Source organism: Lolium perenne, chromosome 3, assembly GCF_019359855.2.
Source record: "Lolium perenne isolate Kyuss_39 chromosome 3, Kyuss_2.0, whole genome shotgun sequence".
In the NCBI taxonomy this organism is placed as follows: Eukaryota; Viridiplantae; Streptophyta; class Magnoliopsida; order Poales; family Poaceae; genus Lolium; species Lolium perenne.
The window spans coordinates 233,157,758-233,180,863 of record NC_067246.2 but is presented as its reverse complement, the minus strand read 5'-3'; the positions used below and the strand labels follow the sequence as shown (position 1 = coordinate 233,180,863).

General features: G+C 46.7%; 2 protein-coding genes across 2 annotated transcripts; both read right to left on the bottom strand.

Annotated features, from left to right (window-relative positions):
• Window positions 1-248: 248 nt before the first annotated feature.
• On the bottom strand, window positions 249-1,735 carry LOC127343693 (serpin-Z1). The gene is made up of 2 exons (XM_051369878.2): window positions 1,216-1,735; window positions 249-1,118 (listed from the first exon to the last, which is right to left on the bottom strand). Exons 1-2 carry the CDS (start codon window positions 1,615-1,617, stop codon window positions 357-359), a joined length of 1,164 nt encoding a protein of 387 aa, XP_051225838.1. The 5' UTR covers window positions 1,618-1,735; the 3' UTR covers window positions 249-356.
• A 17,610-nt stretch (window positions 1,736-19,345) lies between these two features.
• Window positions 19,346-22,378, bottom strand: LOC127343690 (uncharacterized). The gene is made up of 3 exons (XM_051369876.2): window positions 22,259-22,378; window positions 20,429-22,167; window positions 19,346-19,761 (listed from the first exon to the last, which is right to left on the bottom strand). Exons 1-3 carry the CDS (start codon window positions 22,287-22,289, stop codon window positions 19,675-19,677), a joined length of 1,857 nt encoding a protein of 618 aa, XP_051225836.1. The 5' UTR covers window positions 22,290-22,378; the 3' UTR covers window positions 19,346-19,674.
• Between the last annotated feature and the right edge of the window lie 728 nt (window positions 22,379-23,106).

Here is a 23,106-nt window from a genome sequence, read left to right as displayed (position 1 = left end):
CCTGAAACTACTCCAGTAATAAGCCATAATCCCATGCGTAAATTAAGTACTCCAGTATATATTCGCGAGTTCATGTTCGGTACTATATGGCTACAGGTAGCTGGTGTATGTCCATGCGTGCTAGCTGGCGTTTTCTGGCGCGCAGTACGAACTAGAGATTTAAGTGGGATTGAACACAAAATGAACTAAGGTGGGATTTTGGTTTGATCCACTTGACACCTTAGTACGAACGAGATACACAACTAAAAAGCGGGAAATCGTGGAACTGAACTAGCCGATTGCAAATGCAGGACTTCACTTGACGACGTCTTACAAAGAGATGAAAATCGTTGTTTCTGGCTGTCTGCACATCCGGATTAGGAAAGCAAAGGATTGACAACTTGGCCGGCGAAGACCACCACGCCGGTGCGGTCCTCCTTGATGAGGAACATGAACGGGTGGTCGGCGACGAAGTCCACAACCTGAACCGGCGCGCTCACCGCCGCGCAGCCGAATGCCACACCGACAGCCGTGGCCGCGGCGGCCTCGGTCCCTTCCTCGTTGACCTCGACGAAGGACTGGTGGAAGACGGCGGACACGACGAGCGGCGCGGGCGAGTCCAGCATGTCGGAGAAGTCGGCGAGGCCGGGGTGGAACGGCAGGCGCAGGCCGAGGAGCTGCAGCAGCTCCGTCGCGTCGGTGCTGCACGACACGGTGAACCTGGGCACCTTGAAGGCGCCCACGGGGACCTTGGCCATCAGAGAGATGTTGGAGTCCTCGAGCAGCGCCGGGTCGGATGATCCCAGCTTGTGCAGCAGGCTCCGCAGGCCGTGGCGCTCGTCCGGGAGGTAGATGTACATGGAGAAGGCCCGTTGGTCGTGGTAGCCACGGGCGTAGGGGAGGCGCAGCACCTTGTAGCCGGGGCGGCAGACGACGTGGCCGCCGGCGGGTAGGTGGAAGGCGTCGTCCAGCGTGAGCGCGGGGTCGAACTTGCTGCACCAGGCGCCCTTGAAGTAGAGCGCGTTCCCGAGGACGGCGAGCGTCAGGGTGCTGACGGAGTTTTTGGGTAGGAGGTCCTTGATCCGGCCCGCCGTCGCGCTCTCGAACCACCGGTTGATCTGGGTTCTCGCTTCCTCTGGCTGGAGGAATATGCAGGAAGAGAAAATGTGAGAGGCTGGAGCTGATCGCTGCGATTTCGAGAGGAATTAATTCATGGGGAGAAGTTGCAGGACTCACCGCGTGTTTGAAGGGCGCCGGGTGCGCCTGGGCGCGGTAGTGCTCGGAGACGACGGCGGCGTAGCCGGGCTTGAGGCGCATCGCGGCGTCGACCCACACGCCGTTGGCGAACCGCACGTTGGGCCCCCCGCCGCCGTCGCCGGCGCTGTCGGAGAGGACGCGCAGCGCGACGTGCGAGGCGAGCGCCGCGTGGGCGGGGCCGCCGGCGGGGCCGAGGAAGGCGACGATCTGGTCGAGCGTGGCGCCCTTGGCGCCCGCGCCGAGCAGCGTCAGCGCGGCGTGGATGGAGAGCGGGGAGACGGCGAGGTTGGAGCCCGATGCCTCGCCGCCGCCGCAGGCGAGCTGGCGGAGCACGCGCATGGCGAAGGCGGCCTCGTCCCTGGCGGCCGCCGCGAGCTCCATGGCTGGCCTCGGGTGGGGCGGCGGGGTGCGTTTTGGTTGCGACGGTGCGGTTTTTGGGTTTGGATTTTGTAGTTCCGTACTGCAATGGGTGCGTGCGTTGGACGCGAGGTGTTGTGCCGCGTCGCGTGGGGGGGGGGGGGGGGGGGGACGCTTCCGGTTTCCCTTTGGCCAAATGAGCCGGTTCCACCTTGGTGGGTTGCTTATAATTGAGGCTGAAAAACAATCTGTAATATTTTCCCAACATTTTGGTTAGACTAATCACAATAGGAAGTATATGATACTACCTCTATAATACATAGTATTATAAGATATTATCATAGTATTATCATATTTAATATTTTGTAGAAACTCAATGCAAATTGGTGTACATGATGTGTTTGCCATTAAGTTTTCTAGTTTTACGTGCTATGATCGTATCTGTTGTCGTCAGAAACCCACCGGCGGGCAGCGACGGGCAACACCGTAGAGCCGGGAACAACCTAGAGCTGCGGCTGGCTGAGGTCCCTCCGAGCGACGGCCCGCAAAGCCTTCTGGTCACACGTCCGATGCTGATGCAAGGGCGTGCCACCTGACCTATACACAGTCGGGAAGGTGATGGAGATGCCTCGCTTAGTTTCCTGCATGGCATACACGTAAACATTAAATACGAGCCTCGATCGGCTCTCAGGTTATCCTGTGAATCGGCTCAGGGAGCCGATCCACCCATGATTCGTACGAGGTGCACGAATATATGGTGGTCCTGCTTGATCAAGATAAAGCTAATGAGATCTACGACGATTTAGGGTTTTCACCGCATAATCGGATCATCCTACTCACGGTTGGGCCTCGCGGCCACGCACGGTGATCATAAGCCGATCCTAAACAAGGCCTAAAAACCAACACGAGGTTGATCCCCGGAACATCCTGTTTAGGGCCAGCGAACGACACCCTACGTGCCGCTGGATCCTCCACCCCTTTGTAAGGCCTAACTATTGCAGATATTAAACTAATCCTTGTAGAACAAGGAGCAATCGTAACGGATCAGATCTACTAAATAATGATCAAGCGGGGTGCCGCCCCCACACCTAAGATAGGTGTGAGGGCGGCTAGACATGCAAGGGTTGCACTACGATAGCATGTTACGCGAAGAACTATGCTAACCCTAACACATCTATGATAACTACGCTGCTCGCCATCAACAAGGCTTCGATGCGAGCAACGCATGAACAACGTGGAGCTTGTCTTTGCCTAGACCGCAAGATGCGATCTAGGCAGCATGTCGCTTACCGGTAGAAACCCTCGAGACGAAGGGGTTGGCGATGCGCCGAGATTGATTTGTTGGTTGAACGTTGGTTGTTGTTTATTCCATAAACCCTAGATACATATTTATAGTCCAGGGGACTTTCTAACGTGGGAATAATCCCCACCGTGCACGATACAAACTCTAACTTTTAATCTAAGATATAATCTATCATAATTAAAGATACACGGGCAATCTAGCCCAAAACTCTTCGTGCGAGGCCGCTTCAAAGATCTCCCACGTGTAATCTTCTAAGCCCATCTCTCTTACGGCCCACCTCCCGATTTGACCAAAATCTGGTGATAACACATGCCCCCTGGTTTTGGCAATGATAATTTCAAAACCACTCTGTTTTCCTTCGAAGGGTCATGTCATGGCGAGACAGACTGTCGCAGTATTCCTCATCATGATGCCTTGTCTTTCCAGCTTCTCTGCAAAATTTGATAACCTTGGCATCATTTCCTCGAAAACTGCAATGGCATTAAATTTCCACCAGGCTTCTCATTATTTAACTGTGCCGATTGATTAGCTCTCTTCATCCCCTTCCTCTGTTCCGTCCATCGGCACCAAAAAACCCTCTTCTCTCTCAGCCATGTCTTCTTCTTCCTCCTCTTTCGTCTCTCTCCAATCCTTCTCTTCAAGCGAGCCGGAGTGGAACTCCGATCACGCGCCGAGAGAGCGACACGCCTCGACCGATGGGGAAGAGGACCTCAAGTTCCTCATCGATGGGGAGCTGATGAGCGAAAGTGAAGACGACCTCCATCCTTGGGCGAAACCCACCTCCCCCGACGGGAAGGGGGAAGAAGTAGAGGAAGAAGAAGAAAAAGAGGAGGGCGGCCCCTCTTCCCCGCTAAGCTTCGCCGGCCAAGCGATTCCGCGCTTGGGCGGACAGCGAAGACGATGATGATGACGAGGAGGAAGAGTAGGAGGATGAATCCTCCTCCTCCATCGGGAATACGCAGAACAAGCTCTTCCGCTCACTGGGCGGACGGCGAGGATGATGATGATGACGAGGAGGGCGAGTCTCCGGACCAAGGGCTGGGGGCAGCGGCGACGACGAGGAGCTTCCTGGGAGCAGCGCCGACGACATCGACGGTGGTGACGACGAGGACAGCGACGACTAGTAGAACAAGACTAGTAGTAGCAGTGCACTAGGCACCAGATCCCTCTTTTGAGAGCCATCGGCTCTTTCTTGTAAAGCCGTTCCTTTGAATTAATGAAAATTGTTCTTTCAATTCATCTTTCAATTAATCCAATTTCATTCCTCCCTTTGTCATGCCAAGACCGATAGCAACGTATCGGATTTCTTTTCTTTTGGACGCCCGTGAAGCCGGACTCACATGCCGATTAGCCCGTCGGTCAAGCACTTCTCAATTTCAGGCTGCGATTTGATATCTGACCATAATTTTTCGCAATCCTTTAGCCGATGACTACTCATCGGCTATTTTGAGAATCCAGTTCCTTTCCTTCTCTTGCAGTGACAGGACGGTCCAAAACCTGTAAAAGCCGACGGCCTCCTTTCCCGATTCCTCTCCATAGCTTCAGTAGTCTTCTTTTGCAACACCTTACTACTTCAGAGAAGATCACCTTTGCAAGGCCGGTCGATGTGACTCCAATCGGCTCCCAAAACAGGACATCTACCAAGTTAAGCGCCCCGAGCCTTAATCAAGGCGAGAATACGAGCAAGGATGCACAGTCGCTGATCAGCTTTCTTCTACTGAACGTCGATGTTGATGTAAACTGTGAGCATATAGCCAGTAGGTCTTAATTCTAAAGTCGATGCCCTTGCATCGGCTGTAAATTTTTTTTTTACTGGCCGATTTTCCCTAATCGGCCCTTAATGTTTATCTGCACATGTACATGTTCATCTGACTATATGCCCCCCGAGCCGAATCTGTCAGGTGACTGCAGATATCGGCTTTGTAATGTAGCCAAGGCATTGTATTTGAATGTCGGCTCTGGTAGGACCATCGTTGACTCCTCCTGACTCATCAGCCGACGTAAACCGTTGTCCAGTAGATTGACGTTGCATACAGGCAAAACATATGATTAGGATAATTTTGGCCGATTGCTGGAATCGGCCTCCATATTGATTGAAGCAATTCAATGAAGGTTCTGTAATGTTCCTTCGTAGATTTTTGGGGCCGATCCAAAGGATCAGCCTCGCCATGTTCGAGTATAAGTTGGTTCTTGCTACTCGATCAGGCCGGTAGCTCTGTTGAGGTCTCGAAAATCTATAGCCACACGCCATCGGCCGTCCTCCTTCTCCACCGGTACGATGCTTGAGAATGCTTTGTCTGATCCTGGAACACCAAACTCCGCTGGAAGGATGAACACCATGTTTGTGCCAGCCGATGTTTCATCATCGGCTTTCCTTTGCTTGGGGCGCCACTCCATTTTCCGTGGACGACCCTCTTCGTGAAGGAGATATGCCCTAGAGGCAATAATAAAGTGGTTATTATTTATATCTTTATGTTTATGATAAATGTTTATATATCATGCTATAATTGTATTAACCGAAACATTAGTACATGTGTGATATGTAGACAACAAGAAGTCCCTAGTGTGCCTCTTAAACTAGCTTGTTGATTAATGGATGATTAGTTTCATAATCATGAACATTGGATGTTATTAATAACAAGGTTATATCATTATATGAATGATGTAATGGACACACCCAATTAAGCGTAGCATAAGATCTCGTCATTAATTTATTTGCTATAAGCTTTCGATACATAGTTACCTAGTCCTTATGACCATGAGATCATGTAAATCACTTATACCAGAAAGGTACTTTGATTACATCAAACGCCACTGCGTAAATGGGTGGTTATAAAGGTGGGATTAAGTATCCGGAAAGTATGAGTTGAGGCATATGGATCAACAGTGGGATTTGTCCATCCCGATGACGGATAGATATACTCTGGGCCCTCTCGGTGGAATGTCGTCTAATGTCTTGCAAGCATATGAATAAGTTCATAAGAGACCACATACCACGGTACGAGTAAAGAGTACTTGTCAGGAGACGAGGTTGAACAAGGTATAGAGTGATACCGATGATCAAACCTCGGACAAGTAAAATATCGCGAGACAAAGGGAATTGGTAATGTATGTGAATGGTTCATTCGATCACTAATGTCATCGTTGAATATGTGGGAGCCATTATGGATCTCCAGATCCCGCTATTGGTTATTGGTCGGAGTGAGTACTCAACCATGTCCGCATAGTTCACGAACCGTAGGGTGACACACTTAAAGTTGGATGTTGAAATGGTAGTACTTGAATATGGAATGGAGTTCGAATATTTGTTCGGAGTCCCGGATGAGATCCGGACATCACGAGGAGTTAGGAATGGTCCGGAGAATAAGATTCATATATAGGATGTCATTTTATGTGAATTAAAATGTCGCGGAAGGTTCTATGGAAGGTTCTAGAAGGTTCTAGAAAAGTCCGGAAGAAACCACCAAAGAAGGTGGAGTCCACATGGGACTCCACCTCCATGGCCGGCCAGCCCTAGATGGGGAGGAGTCCCAAGTGGACTCCTCCATAGAGGCCGGCCACCCCACATGGGAGGTGGAAATCCCACCTTTTGGTGGGAGTCCTAGTTGGGCTAGGTTTCCCCTCTTATGGAAGGTTTTTTGTTCGGGTCTTATTCGAAGACTTGGACACCAACACTTGGGGATCCACCTATATAATGAGGGGCCAAGGGAGGGGGCCGGCCACCCCAAGACCACAAGCTGGCCGCCCCCCTTGAGTGGCCGGCCACCCCCTCCCAAACCCTAGCCGCCCCCTTCTCCTCCATATCTCCCGCGTAGCTTAGCGAAGCTCCGCCGGACTTCTTCACCGCCACCGACACCACGCCGTCGTCTTGTCGGATTCAAGAGGAGCTACTACTTCCGCTGCCGCTGGAACGGGGAGGTGGACGTCGTCTTCATCAACAACCGAACGTGTGACCGAGTACGGAGGTGCTGCCCGTTCGTGGCGCCGGAACCGATCGTGATCAAGATCTTCTACGCGCTTTTGCAAGCGGCAAGTGATCGTCTACCGCAGCAACAAGAGCCTCATCTTGTAGGCTTTGGAATCTCTTCAAGGGTGAGACTCGATACCCCCTCGTTGCTACCGTCTTCTAGATTGCATCTTGGCTTGGATTGCGTGTTCGCCGTAGGAAAATTTTTGTTTTCTATGCAACGTTATCCTACAGTGGTATCAGAGCCGTGTCTATGCATAGATGGTTGCACGAGTAGAACACAATGGTTTTGTGGGCGATGATGCTCTTGTTATCTTTAGTTTGAGTACTTTGCATCTTTGTGGCATAGTGGGATGAAGCGGCCCGGACTAACTTTACATGACCGCGTTCATGAGACTTGTTCCTCGTTCGACATGCAACTTGTATTGCATAAGAGGCTTTGCGGGTGTCTGTCTCTCCTACTATAGTGAAGATTCAACTTACTCTTCTATTGACAACACTAGTATCACCGTTGTGGTTCATGTTCGTAGGTAGATTAGATCTCTCTCGAAAACCCTAAACCACGTAAAATATGCAAACCAAATTAGAGACGTCTAACTTGTTTTTGCAGGGTTTGGTGATGTGATATGGCCATAATGTGATGATGAATATGTATGAGATGATCATTATTGTATTGTGGCAACGGCGGGAGCCTTATGGTTGTCTTTAATTTTCATGTTGAGTAGTATTTCAAAGTAGTTGTAATAGTTGCTACATGAGGTGAACAACCATGAAGCCGGCGCCATGAACCTTGACGCTACGCCGACGATGATGGAGATCATGCCCGTTGATGATGGAGATCATGTCCGTGCTTTAGAGATGAAGATCGAAGGCGCAAAGACAAAAGGGCCATATCATATCACATATGAACTGCATGTGATGTTAATCCTTTTATGCATCTTATTTTGCTTAGAACGTGACGGTAGCATTATAAGATGATCCCTCACATTAATATCAAGATAATAAAGTGTTCTCCCCTCGTATGCATCGTTGTAACAGTTCGTCGTTTCGAAGCATCTCGTGATGATCGGATGTGATAGATTCAACGATTCACATACAACGGGTGTAAGCCATGTTGCACACGCGGAATACTTGGGTTTGCTTGACGAGCCTAGCATGTCTGAGACATGGCCTCGGGACAACGGAAACCGAAAGGTTGAACACGAGTCATATGGATGATATGATCAACATGTTGATGTTCACCATTGAAGCTACATCATCTCACGTGATGATCGGTTTTGGTGTAGTGGATTTGGATCATGTACCACTTAACAACTATGAGGGATGTTGTATTAAGTGGGAGTTCATTAGTAATTAGATTAAAACATGAACTAATTATCATAAACATAGTCTGAGTAGTATTTTGAATTAATTTTGTAGAATTGGCATCCGTTTTCTACTATGCGCTAGTCTTGTTATTGAGATAGAAATACTGTTAAAATCTGACAAGAAACTTTACGGATTGGTACCGTATTGTTAAAGAATCAAGAATTGATTAAGTCCTATTGCAAACTTTTAGTAAACCTCACATTGTTGATTCAAAGAGCTATGGTTTCAATTAGTACCTAAAGTTATCTTGTCTCCGTGAAACTTGAAGTTCAAATCTGTTTGAAAAGTAAGGAGCTGAAAATTTAGTTTTCAGAAATAATCAAGGTATGAGATATATGTGATATCTAAGACCTTATTGCAAGATGATAGAATATAATTTGGTGAGACTACATGAACTCATAAGTTTTATGGGAATGTACGAAGGTTGAAGACGCAAGGCGTCACAATCCTCCAACTATTGGAGCACTAACGATATTCGCATATCCATGAAGTGACCATCCTTAATATGCACCGTTACTAAAACTCGTCGTTTCGAAGCATCACGTGATGATCGGGTGTGATAGATTCTACGTGTGCATACAACGGGTGCAAGCTAGATTTGCACATGCAAATACCAAGGTTAAAACTTTACGAGCCTAGCATGTACAGACATGGTCTCGGAAAGTCGTCATGATATGATGGATAAAATTATGAGTGAAATTGTTCATCATATTACAAAGTTACTAATAGTGAAATCTGGAACACTTGTCATATGATGATCAACTTCAAAGTAAGAACCTCAAGGTCATTGGTATTTGACCAACAAACCTAGAAGTTATTAATGTTGAAGTGTTTTTCTGAATAATGAGGAAAGCTAAAAGAGAAACTGCAAAAGATATTTTGGCAAAAAGAAAAGACTAGAAAGTCTAGCTCAGGTGTATATAAATGATATACATGTTATGGTTGTATTCCTGGTTAAGTCACACAATGAAATTCTTGGGTATTAGTACCATATTGGTTGGTATGAAGTGTCATACAAAACAACGCAATACAAGAATACAATGGCCTAAGTGACTGACAAGGAATATGATAGGAATGCACGTCAGAAACAAAAATAAAAGTGTTATTATGTTCGTCGTTGGCATTCTATCTAGCCCTTAGAATTTATAATAAAGAGCTTAATAAATTGTTATTTTGCTCTGGTCAATTTAAAACAATGAGTTGTTCAAATTATGACATTACTCCATGTACGATGGATAAGTTATTATAAATCTTAATGGTGAAACACACATACATAACACTGACGCTAAAATGCCATAAGGCAAATGATATGAATTCCACTTATTTGTGGAACCGCCATTTAGGTCATGTTTGAAAGGAACGCATGAAGGAACTCCATGCAAATGGATTTTTGGAGTCATTTGATTTTTGAATCATTTGGCGCTTGCAAATCTTTTCTAAAGAGAATGATTAAAATACCGTTCATAGGCCAAGAGTTGAACGGGCAACAAACTTAGTGAAAAATACATGATGATGTATGTGGTTCACTAGGCATAGTTGTGTGCGGGAGATTCTTCTACTTCATGAAAACTTCAAACAATGAATTGAGTATATATATGTGGATATATTCGATAAGGAAAAAGTTTGAAACATTTGAATGGATTCAAATAAATTTCAGTATGAAGTGGAAATCATCGTAATAGAAATCAAATATCTATGATTGGATCATGGTGGAAATATTTGAATTACGAGTTTTAGCGAGCATCTAAGAGAGTTATGAAATTGTTCTACAACTTACGTTTCTTGGAGTATCATAGTGATGATGAAGTATCCAAGAGATATATCCAAATTTTGTTGGATCAATGATGAGATAAAATATTGATGCCATTATATTTTTGTGGATTATGCTTTAGTGACTACCGCTTTTACACTGAATGGAGCATCATCATGATCCATTGAAATGACACCATACAAGTTATGGCATGGGTATAAACCCTAATAGTCAACCAAAATCGGATGAATGTCTTTGTTGGTTATCCCAGAGATTTAATTGGGAATTCTTCCCACGAGACAAAGACAAAAGTGTTTGTCAATGTTTCTTATTTCCGAGAAATTGTTTCGAGTGAAGTATTTGAGTGGGAGGACAATATAATTTGATAAGGTTTATGAATCTAAGCATAATGATCAGAGTAACGCAGCATCGGAATTGGTTTCGGAAGCGGCCACGACGATCATGGCTCTCATGACTACAAAGTGTTTTAGCCATGGAGATCGAAGTACATATTGAACCTTGTAGGTATGGTTTACTTTGTGATCAAATAAATGATTTGTGGACAAAGGATTGATTTTGAACAATGATAAACCAACTACAAACAAAGAAGTTATGATGGGCCCTGACTTCGTTAAAATGGCTATACGCCATAAAATCCAAGATAGATGAATACTTTTTGAAAGTAAATGGATCTATGAAATTGATGGACTTGGATGAAATATCCTTGAAGAAGCTCAACTTATTGAAAAGTTGTTTACGACAAAGTTCAAAGAGTTGACTACGATAAGATTAGATCTTCCGTAGCAATGCTTATAGTCTATGTGGATTATTCTAGTAATCACTACATATTTCTTTTATGAGATATGTTAGTAGGATGGCAAAATACACTACTTAACAGAAGTGTATATTAAAGGTGTATACTAGATACAAATCAAGAGTTTTGCTGGTCCGTGAAATACTAGATAGGTATATGAACTTCAATTGGATGAAGTGAGTATTACGGAGTTGGAATCTTCACCAGATGAAATAGTCAAAGAGTTTTTTTTTTGATTTCATCAGAGACGATGAAGAGGCTTGCGTTTGCAAGAAATTAAGTGGGAGCGCTGAGACATATTTATAATACTTATGTAGATGACATATAGTTGGTTATAAATGATGTAATTATATACTTGATTAAAAGGTTTCATTGAAAATTAAACTTCAATGAAAGGATATGGACTGAAACAAATTTAGTGTCAAGATCTATGAAGATAGATTGAAACACATAAATAAGTTTAAGTCAAAGTACATAGAATAGATATTGAAATGGTTCAATATAGAAATATTAAGAAAATATTCTTGTCATGTTAAAGTTTTAACAAGACTTGAGTGTATCTGACACTCAATGAGTAAAAACACATGAGTGATTATAGATCACGAATAATATGTACACAATCAGATATCATGTGCTATAAAGTGTTATGAGCATATACCAGAATGATTCATATGATGATCATTGGACGACAGTAAGAATTTCCTTGAGTACTTTAGAAGAACTAAGGATATATATATATTTTTGTATGAAGAAATGACAAACAAATCGCTGTAAGGTGTTACACCGATATTGGTTTTGTCACATATAAAATATAATTTCAAATCTCAAATTAGACTAAGTGTTGTTTAAAAGGTAGCACAATGAGCTAGAAGTTGTCTATGCTAGATTTAGAAGAGTTCTAAATATTGTGACGGATTCTACAAAAGAAGGCAGAATATGTCATTGTTTTGACAAATGACAAAGGATGTTAAAGTCAAGAGGTTCTTTGAGAACTTGGTGTAGTTCCGACAGAGTCAGAATTTTGAAGCTATATTGTGTGTGACAATATTAGTGACATATTTCAGACAGCGGAATTAAGGTTCCACCAGAAGATCAAACATATTTAATGCCGACTCATTTGGAAATGAGTAATACGTTGAGACGCAAATGAATTACAAAATACATACGTTTCTGAGCGTGTCAGATCTGTTGACTAAAAACCTCTCCCGTGAGCAATACATGATAAAACACCGGAAGGCCAAGGTGTTATATCTTTACAAATGTAAACTAGATTATTGACTCTAGTGCAAGTGGGAGACTGAAGGAGATATGCCCTAGAGGCAATAATAAAGTGGTTATTATTTATATCTTTATGTTTATGATAAATGTTTATATATCATGCTATAATTGTATTAACCGAAACATTAGTACATGTGTGATATGTAGACAACAAGAAGTCCCTAGTGTGCCTCTTAAACTAGCTTGTTGATTAATGGATGATTAGTTTCATAATCATGAACATTGGATGTTATTAATAACAAGGTTATATCATTATATGAATGATGTAATGGACACACCCAATTAAGCGTAGCATAAGATCTCGTCATTAAGTTATTTGCTATAAGCTTTCGATACATAGTTACCTAGTCCTTATGACCATGAGATCATGTAAATCACTTATACCAGAAAGGTACTTTGATTACATCAAACGCCACTGCGTAAATGGGTGGTTATAAAGGTGGGATTAAGTATCCGGAAAGTATGAGTTGAGGCATATGGATCAACAGTGGGATTTGTCCATCCCGATGACGGATAGATATACTCTGGGCCCTCTCGGTGGAATGTCGTCTAATGTCTTGCAAGCATATGAATAAGTTCATAAGAGACCACATACCACGGTACGAGTAAAGAGTACTTGTCAGGAGACGAGGTTGAACAAGGTATAGAGTGATACCGATGATCAAACCTCGGACAAGTAAAATATCGCGAGACAAAGGGAATTGGTAATGTATGTGAATGGTTCATTCGATCACTAATGTCATCGTTGAATATGTGGGAGCCATTATGGATCTCCAGATCCCGCTATTGGTTATTGGTCGGAGTGAGTACTCAACCATGTCCGCATAGTTCACGAACCGTAGGGTGACACACTTAAAGTTGGATGTTGAAATGGTAGTACTTGAATATGGAATGGAGTTCGAATATTTGTTCGGAGTCCCGGATGAGATCCCGGACATCACGAGGAGTTCCGGAATGGTCCGGAGAATAAGATTCATATATAGGATGTCATTTTATGTGAATTAAAATGTCGCGGAAGGTTCTATGGAAGGTTCTAGAAGGTTCTAGAAAAGTCCGGAAGAAACCACCAAGGAAGGTGGAGTCCACATGGGACTCCACCTCCATGGCCGGCCAGCCCTAGATGGGGAGGAGTCCCAAGTGGACTCCTCCATAGGGGGCCGGCCACCCCCCACATGGGAGGTGGAAATCCCACCTTTTGGTGGGAGTCCTAGTTGGGCTAGGTTTCCCCTCTTATGGAAGGTTTTTTGTTCGGGTCTTATTCGAAGACTTGGACACCAACACTTGGGGATCCACCTATATAATGAGGGGCCAAGGGAGGGGGCCGGCCACCCCAAGACCACAAGCTGGCCGCCCCCCTTGAGTGGCCGGCCACCCCCTCCCAAACCCTAGCCGCCCCCTTCTCCTCCATATCTCCCGCGTAGCTTAGCGAAGCTCCGCCGGACTTCTTCACCGCCACCGACACCACGCCGTCGTGCTGTCGGATTCAAGAGGAGCTACTACTTCCGCTGCCCGCTGGAACGGGGAGGTGGACGTCGTCTTCATCAACAACCGAACGTGTGACCGAGTACGGAGGTGCTGCCCGTTCGTGGCGCCGGAACCGATCGTGATCAAGATCTTCTACGCGCTTTTGCAAGCGGCAAGTGATCGTCTACCGCAGCAACAAGAGCCTCATCTTGTAGGCTTTGGAATCTCTTCAAGGGTGAGACTCGATACCCCCTCGTTGCTACCGTCTTCTAGATTGCATCTTGGCTTGGATTGCGTGTTCGCCGTAGGAAATTTTTTGTTTTCTATGCAATGTTATCCTACACTTCGTCTAGGGTTCGCTGAACTTTCGCAGCCAGATCAGGTCGTGCCTTCCTTAACGTATGCAAGTATAACCTTTCGGCTTCCTCCAGGCCGCGCAATCACTGAACCCTGCGCTTTTGTGAACGGCTGAGTCCATCAGGGCACCACCTTGGCCGGTGGTACCTGTCTTCTTCTTCTTCTTGTCCCTCGTCTTCGGACTCCTCGAGATCTGCCCACCGAGGGGACTCAGCACGTTTGCTTTGTGGCGGGAGAGGCCCTAGGCGCTTGAACACAGACACGTTGGCTGCCTCCTTCTTTTTCTGGTTGCATTCTGGGCAATTGCCGATTGTGGGCAATCGGCTCATTCCTGAATCCCAGCGATGTACGAAGAAGGGGCAGTCCCAGTGCCTGTCGTTGTCATCTTGCTCCCTTGATTTTTCCGTGGCACGGCGCTCGTGCTCCTCCTCATCGCGATCGTGCCGACGATGTCTTCTGGCTTCTCTAGCCAGACGATCTTTCTCATCATCATCGCTGGATCGTCGGCGTTGGTCATACTGACTCACATACTTGTTGAGGAGGTGATCAGAGAGGGGTCTTTGATATCTCATGTTCTTCACTTCTCCCTCTGTGACGTAGCGCTTGCCATCATGACGGAGCCGATCGCGTGGAGCGGCCTCTTCTGTGTCCTTGCTATGAGAGCAGTTGCCCTCGTCTCTATCTTTGCCAGAGTGGTTCCCAGGTCCTACCATGTTGATGCTGAACGAGGATCCTGGCTGGCAACCTTCAGGGTAAGTGCACTCTACCATGTTAACGGCGGGGAAGGGCTGGGTGTCGACCTTCATGGCGTATTGGTTGAAAATTAGACGCCCTTTTTCTATCGCCGCTTGGATGTGCTGACGCCATACCCTGCAGTCGTTGGTGGCATGGGAGAGCGAGTTGTGCCATTTGCAGTATGGCTTTCCGTTCAGCTCTTGCACCGTGGGGAATTTGAGACCTTCAGGAATCGTCAACTGTTTCTCCTTGAGCAGGAGGTCGAAGATTTGCTCAGTCTTGGTCACGTCAAAATCAAATCCCCTGGGCGGGCCTGGTGGCTTTACCCATTTGCAGGATACGGGGGTTCCTCCCCGAGTCCATTCAGCCAATGCTACCTCTTGGTCTCCCGCAGGAACTTCGTCTTCCTCTGCATCGACCAGGACGGCCTGCACGCTTGAACTTGTCTTGGTACAGTCCGGGTGGCGCTGTTCATATGCCGATAGTTTCTGAACCATGTGCGCCGGTGAGGGATAATCTGCTTGGGAGGCCATGTCCTTGAGCTGTGTTGCAAGGCCTGTTACGCCAACTCGATCGCTTCTTTTTCGATTATACGAACCGAATAACATCGGTTCCTAAGATTCTGAAGCGCTGGATGTATTACATCACAGTTTCTCCGCGCTTCTGACGTAGTTGTGCTAGATCGGTAATGCCAGACTCGGAAGCCTCTGAATGGTACTGCATATGGAACTGCTCTTCCAACTGCTTCCAAGTCCGGATGGAGTCTGGTGGCAAAGAGGTGTACCATCCGAAAGCCGATCCCGTGAGGGACTGTGAGAAGAGCCTCACGCGTAGTTGATCCGACACTGAAGCCGGTCCTAGTTGCGCCAAATATCGGCCCACGTGCTCGATGGAGCTGGAACCATCTGATCCACTGAATTTGGAGAAGTCAGGGAGCCGATATTTAGGTGGTAGCGGGATCATCTCGTAGTCGTCAGGGTACGGCTTGGAATAGCCGATGGCCCTTCTTTTCGGCACCATGCCGAACTGGTCTCTTAGTATGGTACTGATCTGATCCGCCGTCTTTGGCTGCAGGAGTTGAATTCTGAAGATTCGCCGGGGTGGCGTACTTAGCCAGCCATGTTTGCTTTTCCAGCTCTGAGCCAACTGCAGGAGCTGAGCTCTGGAGGTTCGTCGGGGTGGCGTACTTAGTTAGCCATGTTTGCTTTTCCAGCTCTGAGCCAACTGCAGGAGCTGAGCTCTGAAGGTTCGTCGGGGTGGCGTACTTAGTTAGCCACGTCTGCTTCTCAAGCTCTGTCGCTGACGTCCCTCCTGTTTTCCCAGAAGTCCCTGATGTTGTGGCCTGGTTTGTGAGTGCCCAGTTGCCACGGTCGCACATACGTGCACGTGTACCCGTGAGGGATCTCCTTAGGCGCCTCGGGCAAGAACCGGTAGTCACTAGGGTCACCACCGATCTTGTAGACGACGAATGCCGGTGTAGCCGGCACTTCTGGTGCTGCCAACGCATATGGCAGCGGTGGACGGGACTGGAGTGGCAACTCTCCTTGATGCGTCCCGAGAGCTGGTCCTGACGGCGAGTACTGGTGCCTCATGATCTCCTGGATCACGCGGAGAGCGACACGCTCCAACGTGTTGACCAGGTTCTCAGAATGGCGGTGTAGCGAGTGAGCCACCAAGTAGTTGATCTCTGCGCGGGGACACAGTGCGTTCTTCCGACGGGCGAGAGGTCTATCCCATCTAGTGCACCATTAGGCGAGAACCCCTTCCACCGATGCCATGTGAACGGGTTACGTGGAAAGAGCCGATGAGGTCGGCTTCGAGGATGACTTTGATCTCGTCATACTTCTTCTTGAGCTCGTCCGTCAGATCCTCGTACGTGACTGGCGTGCCGTCCGCCATCTCAGATGTAGATGGCGATGTGGTTGATGTAGAAGCTTGTCCCACCGGGCGTGCCAGAATGTGTTGTCGTCAGAAACCCACCGGCGGGCAGCGACGGGCAACACCGTAGAGCCGGGAACAACCTAGAGCTGCGGCTGGCTGAGGTCCCTCCGAGCGACGGCCCGCAAAGCCTTCTGGTCACACGTCCGATGCTGATGCAAGGGCGTGCCACCTGACCTATACCTGGTCAGGAAAGTGATGGAGATGCCTCGCTTAGTTTCCTGCATGGCATACACGTAAACATTAAATACGAGCCTCGATCGGCTCTCAGGTTATCACGTGAATCGGCTCGGGGAGCCGATCCACCCATGATTCGTACGAGGTGCACGAATATATGGTGGTCCTGCTTGATCAAGATAAAGCTAATGAGATCTACGACGATTTAGGGTTTTCACCGCATAATCGGATCATCCTACTCACGGTTGGGCCTCGCGGCCACGCACGGTGATCATAAGCCGATCCTAAACAAGGCCTAAAAACCAACACGAGGTTGATCCCCGGAACATCCTGTTTAGGGCCAGCGAACGACACCCTACGTGCCGCTGGATCCTCCACCCCTTTGTAAGGCCTAACTATTGCAGATATTAAACTAATCCTTGTAGAACAAGGAGCAATCGTAACGGATCAGATCTACTAAATAATGATCAAGCGGGGTGCCGCCCCCACACCTAAGATAGGTGTGAGGGCGGCTAGACATGCAAGGGTTGCACTACGATAGCATGTTACGCGAAGAACTATGCTAACCCTAACACATCTATGATAACTACGCTGCTCGCCATCAACAAGGCTTCAGTACGAGCAACGCATGAACAACGTGGAGCTTGTGCTGCCTAGACCGCAAGATGCGATCTAGGCAGCATGTCGCTTACCGGTAGAAACCCTCGAGACGAAGGGGTTGGCGATGCGCCGAGATTGATTTGTTGGTTGAACGTTGGTTGTTGTTTATTCCATAAACCCTAGATACATATTTATAGTCCAGGGGACTTTCTAACGTGGGAATAATCCCCACCGTGCACGATACAAACTCTAACTTTTAATCTAAGATATAATCTATCATAATTAAAGATACACGGGCAATCTAGCCCAAAACTCTTCGTGCGAGGCCGCTTCAAAGATCTCCCACGTGTAATCTTCTAAGCCCATCTCTCTTACGGCCCACCTCCTGATTTGACCAAAATCTGGTGATAACAGTATCATATTATGATACTCCCTCTATCCGTCCCAGTTCACAGTGCCTAATCTGAAAAAAATATTTGTCCCACAACACCTTCCCACTAAGGCCCGCATGCATTTAATTACAACTTGTTTACTCCTCTAATTACTCTTCACCTTCTCTTCTCCTTTATTTTAGCTCGCTGAAACAACCTAGTGCATGCGGGTGGGGTGGGCCAAATGAGTTTCATGTGGGGCGGGGTTGTATGCATGCGCTGTGAGAGAGATTGAGCTGTCTGTTAGCATTCCAATTAAATAGGAAGTACAGCTGATTGGAGAGAGGCAAGCGCTGGTTTTTCCAATTAAATAGGAAGTACATCTGATTGGAGAGAGGCAAGCACTGGTTTTAGTTTTAACGTCCAATCAAATGCTACCTTGGTCCTGATGTAGAATTATGTAAGTCCTGTGAACCAGGATGGGACGGAGGGAGTACCACCCCTATCTCTTGCCTCATTAATTGATGCGCCACATCAGATTTTTGCTAACATGATATGCATGATACTACTTATGATACTCCCATTGTGACGAGTCTTATATACTTTGGAAGAAATAGACCTCCCTCTGTTCAATTCCATCATCAAATGTGACATGTCCTGTACTCCTGTGACACATGTAAGCTTTATTTACATGAAGGTTAATGAGAAAAATAATTTTATCGAAGATATTCTCGAAAAAAACATAACTTAACTGAAGTTGAGAGCTCTACTTAGACAAGTTAATATAGAGTTGACGAATTTTCAAAAAAAAATGGAGCTGACTCATCTGACGGAAAATGCTTTTGGCTCTCGAGTTTCAGTGCTCTCGCTATTTTTTAAAAAAATAAAAGACATTTTCACAAGTTATCAAAAGATCCAAAAATAATTCTGAAGATTGTCAGTGATACATCTCACAATCATGCAAAATCTTAACCTGATTTTTTATTTAATTTATGCTATACAAAATGATAAAATCTGATATGTTTTAGACATTTGAAAATGACTAGCCAGATCTATGTTTTTTCATTTTTATGTAGCTCAGAATATGAAGTATTTGAAATTAGTAATATTTTACACGCTGTGAGATTCATCATTGGTTATATGCGGATTTTTTTATAGAAATTTTTTGAAACTCAAAAAAAAGAAAGAGGAGATCACTGGTGCCCATGTGCCCTAAATCTCCGCCCCTCATTTGATCCTTAATAACAAGCTCAATTTCCTCAGCAATTTTGTTTTTTACAATCTGAACTTAATTGAAGTATAAAATTTAATAACAAGCTCAATTTCCTCAGCAATTTTGATTTTTACAATCTGAACTTAATTGAAGTACAAAATTTGTTCAGCAACCTGTGGAACTCTTATAAATCTTTGGCACAGCACAATGGCCATCCTAAACGTTTGGGGGCATCAGGCAAAGCGCACCACTAAGTATGTTTACACGAAGGACAAGAAGAAACAAAATTTTCTAGGGGATTTTTATTTAAGAAACTGAACTGAAGAAGAGGTACTATGATTCACTAAAAAGCTGTGAAACTCTTGTAAATCTGCTGGCCAACAGGCACACAACGAGCATTCCCAAATGTTTGGAGCATTGCAGAAATTACACCATTAACCATATAATTCAGAGACCAATAGCTAGATGCTGACCAATGTGTCCAATATACAACCAGCAATCTATGTTCTACCATTACACGCATAATATGCGCAGCTACAGAGTACAAAGGCGTCATATGTCAAATGCAGAATCTACAGTTTTTTTTGGAAAACCAAGCACACTGCAGGTCTTTTACAATAACTTGTTTCAGCTACAGCACAAAAGCTAGATTGTGTTGGGTTACAACTAGGTGATGTCTCCCAAAACTCCCGGCACCAGGAAGAATCAACATCTGCCATCAACAAAATGCATTATGTTTGTCTTGCTCACGGAGAAGGCTTTTTACGGAGGCGACTTGAACGTCTCAGCGGAGTTGGTGTAGCATCAATCTTCTCTTCTTCTGCTGCGCTCTCCTGTTAACAAAAAAGAACCACATCAAGTTAATAACAAGCTTGAAGCACTGTATGGAAAAAAAATATGCTTGAAAACAAACTAAAATCTGCAGCATAATGATAAGCTAATCGGAAGCATTGTGTGAAGATTTAATTAATTCATTTTCAAGTGCTGTAGTGTGCTTTAGACTAGACGATGAGAGTAGAGAAGCAATAATAAATGTCACATATCATAAGAGTTATCTGCAAACCGAAGCGGCTGCTGCCTTGGTCTAAATGTTAAGAAGACCATCGATCACACCTCATTAATCATTATGTCCTAGTTTGACAACTGTTCCATGTAAACCAAAAGGCCACAATGACTAATTTTCTTATCTGAACCTGCAGCTAACTACTTCTCTGCACAAGTCTAATTTGCAGAAGGTGACTAATCCATTGAGTAAAATGGGAACTGAAGAAGAGGTACTATGATTCAGTAAAGCTGTGTAACTAATCCAGTTAATTTGCTAACTCAATTTCGAAGGGATTTTTAGATTCAAAAATCTAGGCGTCTAAATACTTGTAAAGAATATAGAAACCAATTAAATCTATGTATTTCTTCTGCACAGGATATCCCATATGATGCAAGCACACTTGCCACACAATAATGTAATGCTACAAAATCTGCCCAAAACAAACAAGAATTTACCTTCTTTAGTGCTGCTTGAATACCAGGGCTTGGAGCTTTGTCAGATTCCTTTTGCATCCTGACCACATCCTTTCTGGGAGGCGTCGATTCCTGAACCCTGATATCTCCACCATGCTGACTGGAGTCTTTGACAGGCCTCCCTCTTGAGCTGCCTGTATCCACATATGAGAACTCTCCAAGCAATTGGACCACTGGTGGCATCGACTTGTCATCTGAAGCCCTTACGATGCCACCATCCCCCTGCTGAATCATCTGATCACGGTTCCCATGACCAACTGAAGGAACATTAAGGCTGGCAGGTGGATCTGGCCTGGTTAACACCGATTGCACAGGAAGCTCCAAACAGGAAGAGGGCTCTGGTTTGGGCATTGGCCGATGCACAGGTTGCTCCGAACGAAACACAGTCGGCTGTGCAACACTATGAGGAGCTAGGACTGGCACTCGCGCTGGTGGAGCTGAGGGTGTACGTCTTGACACGGGCACATTGGCCTTACGAGATCTTCGGGAATACTTGAGGAGCATAGCAGTCACAAAGGCTGCTGCAACAGACAGGCATGCCAGCATCTTCAGCAAATGAGGTTCCACTGCAGGCCAGAGTTTTTTCCCCATATGAATGAGTTGCCTGGCAGCTCCTGCTGTGTTCCCATACTCCAGCGAGTGGAGCTCCTCGTCGTCGTTCTCCACCTTCAGACTCTCTGGTTCCATAGTTTTCTCCATGGAGTGCTCTGAATCATCTTCCGCTTTCTCGTGGTGAAGTGATCCTTCTTCCATGCTGGTATCATGGCTGTGGGTGGAACCGAAGGAATCCTCAAGGTCATCTCCACCTGTTACCGCCTCTGATTTCAGCTCGCCTGTTTCAGAATCTTCCTTGAGGACATCCACGTTCTCAGTGCTCTCATCCCCAATTTGGCATGAAAATTCTCCGAGAGGAACGTTGGGGCAAGCATCTGCCATGCCCATCATCGCAACTGCCATGAATTTGCTAGGAGAACCTCCTGGCCCGCGCAAAGGGATGCCATCTTCACTGTCCCGGCACACAATTGCTTCAGGTCCATCCTCTAAACCCATCATGTCAACTGGCCCCGGAAGAGAAAACACTTCATGACCGCCCACACCATGCGCGCTCCCGTTCCATCCGACGAAATCGAGGGTAGTAGCGGGGAAGGGAGGGGAGGAACTCATACAGTAGACGTAGCAGAGCAGGCAGGCCGCGGAGACGAGAAGGAGGAACAGCCGCCGCGCCCAGCCGCGCCCCCGCGCCGGCACCACCGCCTCCTCCTCCTCCTCGTCGCACTCGGAGTCGCTGTCCCTGGCCGACGAGCCGGAGGAGACCGGCTCGGAGATCTCGGTGCCCGAGGTGACGCCGGAGAGCTCATGCTCCTCCTCCGCGGCCTCGCGCTCGAGGCGGAGGAGGATCTCGGCGCTCCGCTTGGGGTCGTAGCGCAGGAACTCGGGGCGCGGCGTGGTGCAGTTCGTCTTCGGGTCGTACGGCCCCGCGCGGCCGGTGGGGGACGCCGGGGTAGGGTTAGGGCTAGGGGCGGGCGGCTTAGGCTGCGCCGAGGAGCCATCCCCGCGGCTGCGGCTGTCGCCGCTGTTCCGCTCCCCCAGGACCTTCTTCCTCTGCGGGGACGCGGACCTCGCCGCCGGCGCGGGACGCCGCGGGGTCGCGTTCTCGTCGGCCTCCACGGCCCTGGTCGCCGTCGCCATCTCCCTGGGGTTGGGGCTTCGTCCGGGGGAACCTGCGCGTGTGTGAACGGAGGGGGTGATTAAGGAAGGGGCGGAAGCTTGGGTGGAGAGAAAGGATGGAGATCGTAGCGGATCAGTACTTACCATGTGGAGCAACTCGGTTGGGCAAATCCATGGCGGGCGGCGAGATCCGGGGGTCGAATCGGCGGCGCTGGCGGCGTGAACTGATCAGGAAAGGAAAGGAATGGGAATGGGAGAGGCGGAGGCAGGGCAGGGCAGGGCAAGCAGCGTATTTATTTCGAAATTCGAACCGACTGCGTCGGGCGAACCGACCGTTGGGGGCCGATCGATCGGGAGGGCTACGCTACGCGGATCCGCGCTCCTGCACACGTACGCGCCAGCGCGCGGGGACGTGTCCGGACACGTGTTTTGGCTCGACCCGGAGTATGGGATTTTTATTTGACAGATTATTACCGGTAAGTATCACCTTAGGAAAAAAAAAGTAGGATCACGGCTTGATTGCTTGCTTCGTGGCTAAGTGTGATTGCAAATTTTGCTTCCGTGTAGGCATGTACAACAGTTCAAATGGCTGGTGTCTGTAGAGTCTGGCCACATCAGCTATAGATAGCAACCAAAACAACTTGTACAGTCGGGCAGAAATTCAATTCGGCTCCTGGGTGCACATGCCCTCTACCAACAAAACATATTTCAAAGTGTGGAAAATTTTTGAAAAAAATTTCTACATATACATCTCCATAATATATGTGTGTGCGTCAAGTTTCACGAAAAAATAATATTTTTTGTGACCTATGTACAAAAGAGAAAACTTATCCTGTGAAAAGTATTATTTTAAGCACTGAATTTTGTCTTTTTTACACACGTTACATGATAATTTCATTTTTTATGAAACGACTTTATGAGCGTGTAGCACATGAATATGTACGTGCGAATTTTTTATTTCAATTTTTTGAAATTTAAAATATGTGTAAGAA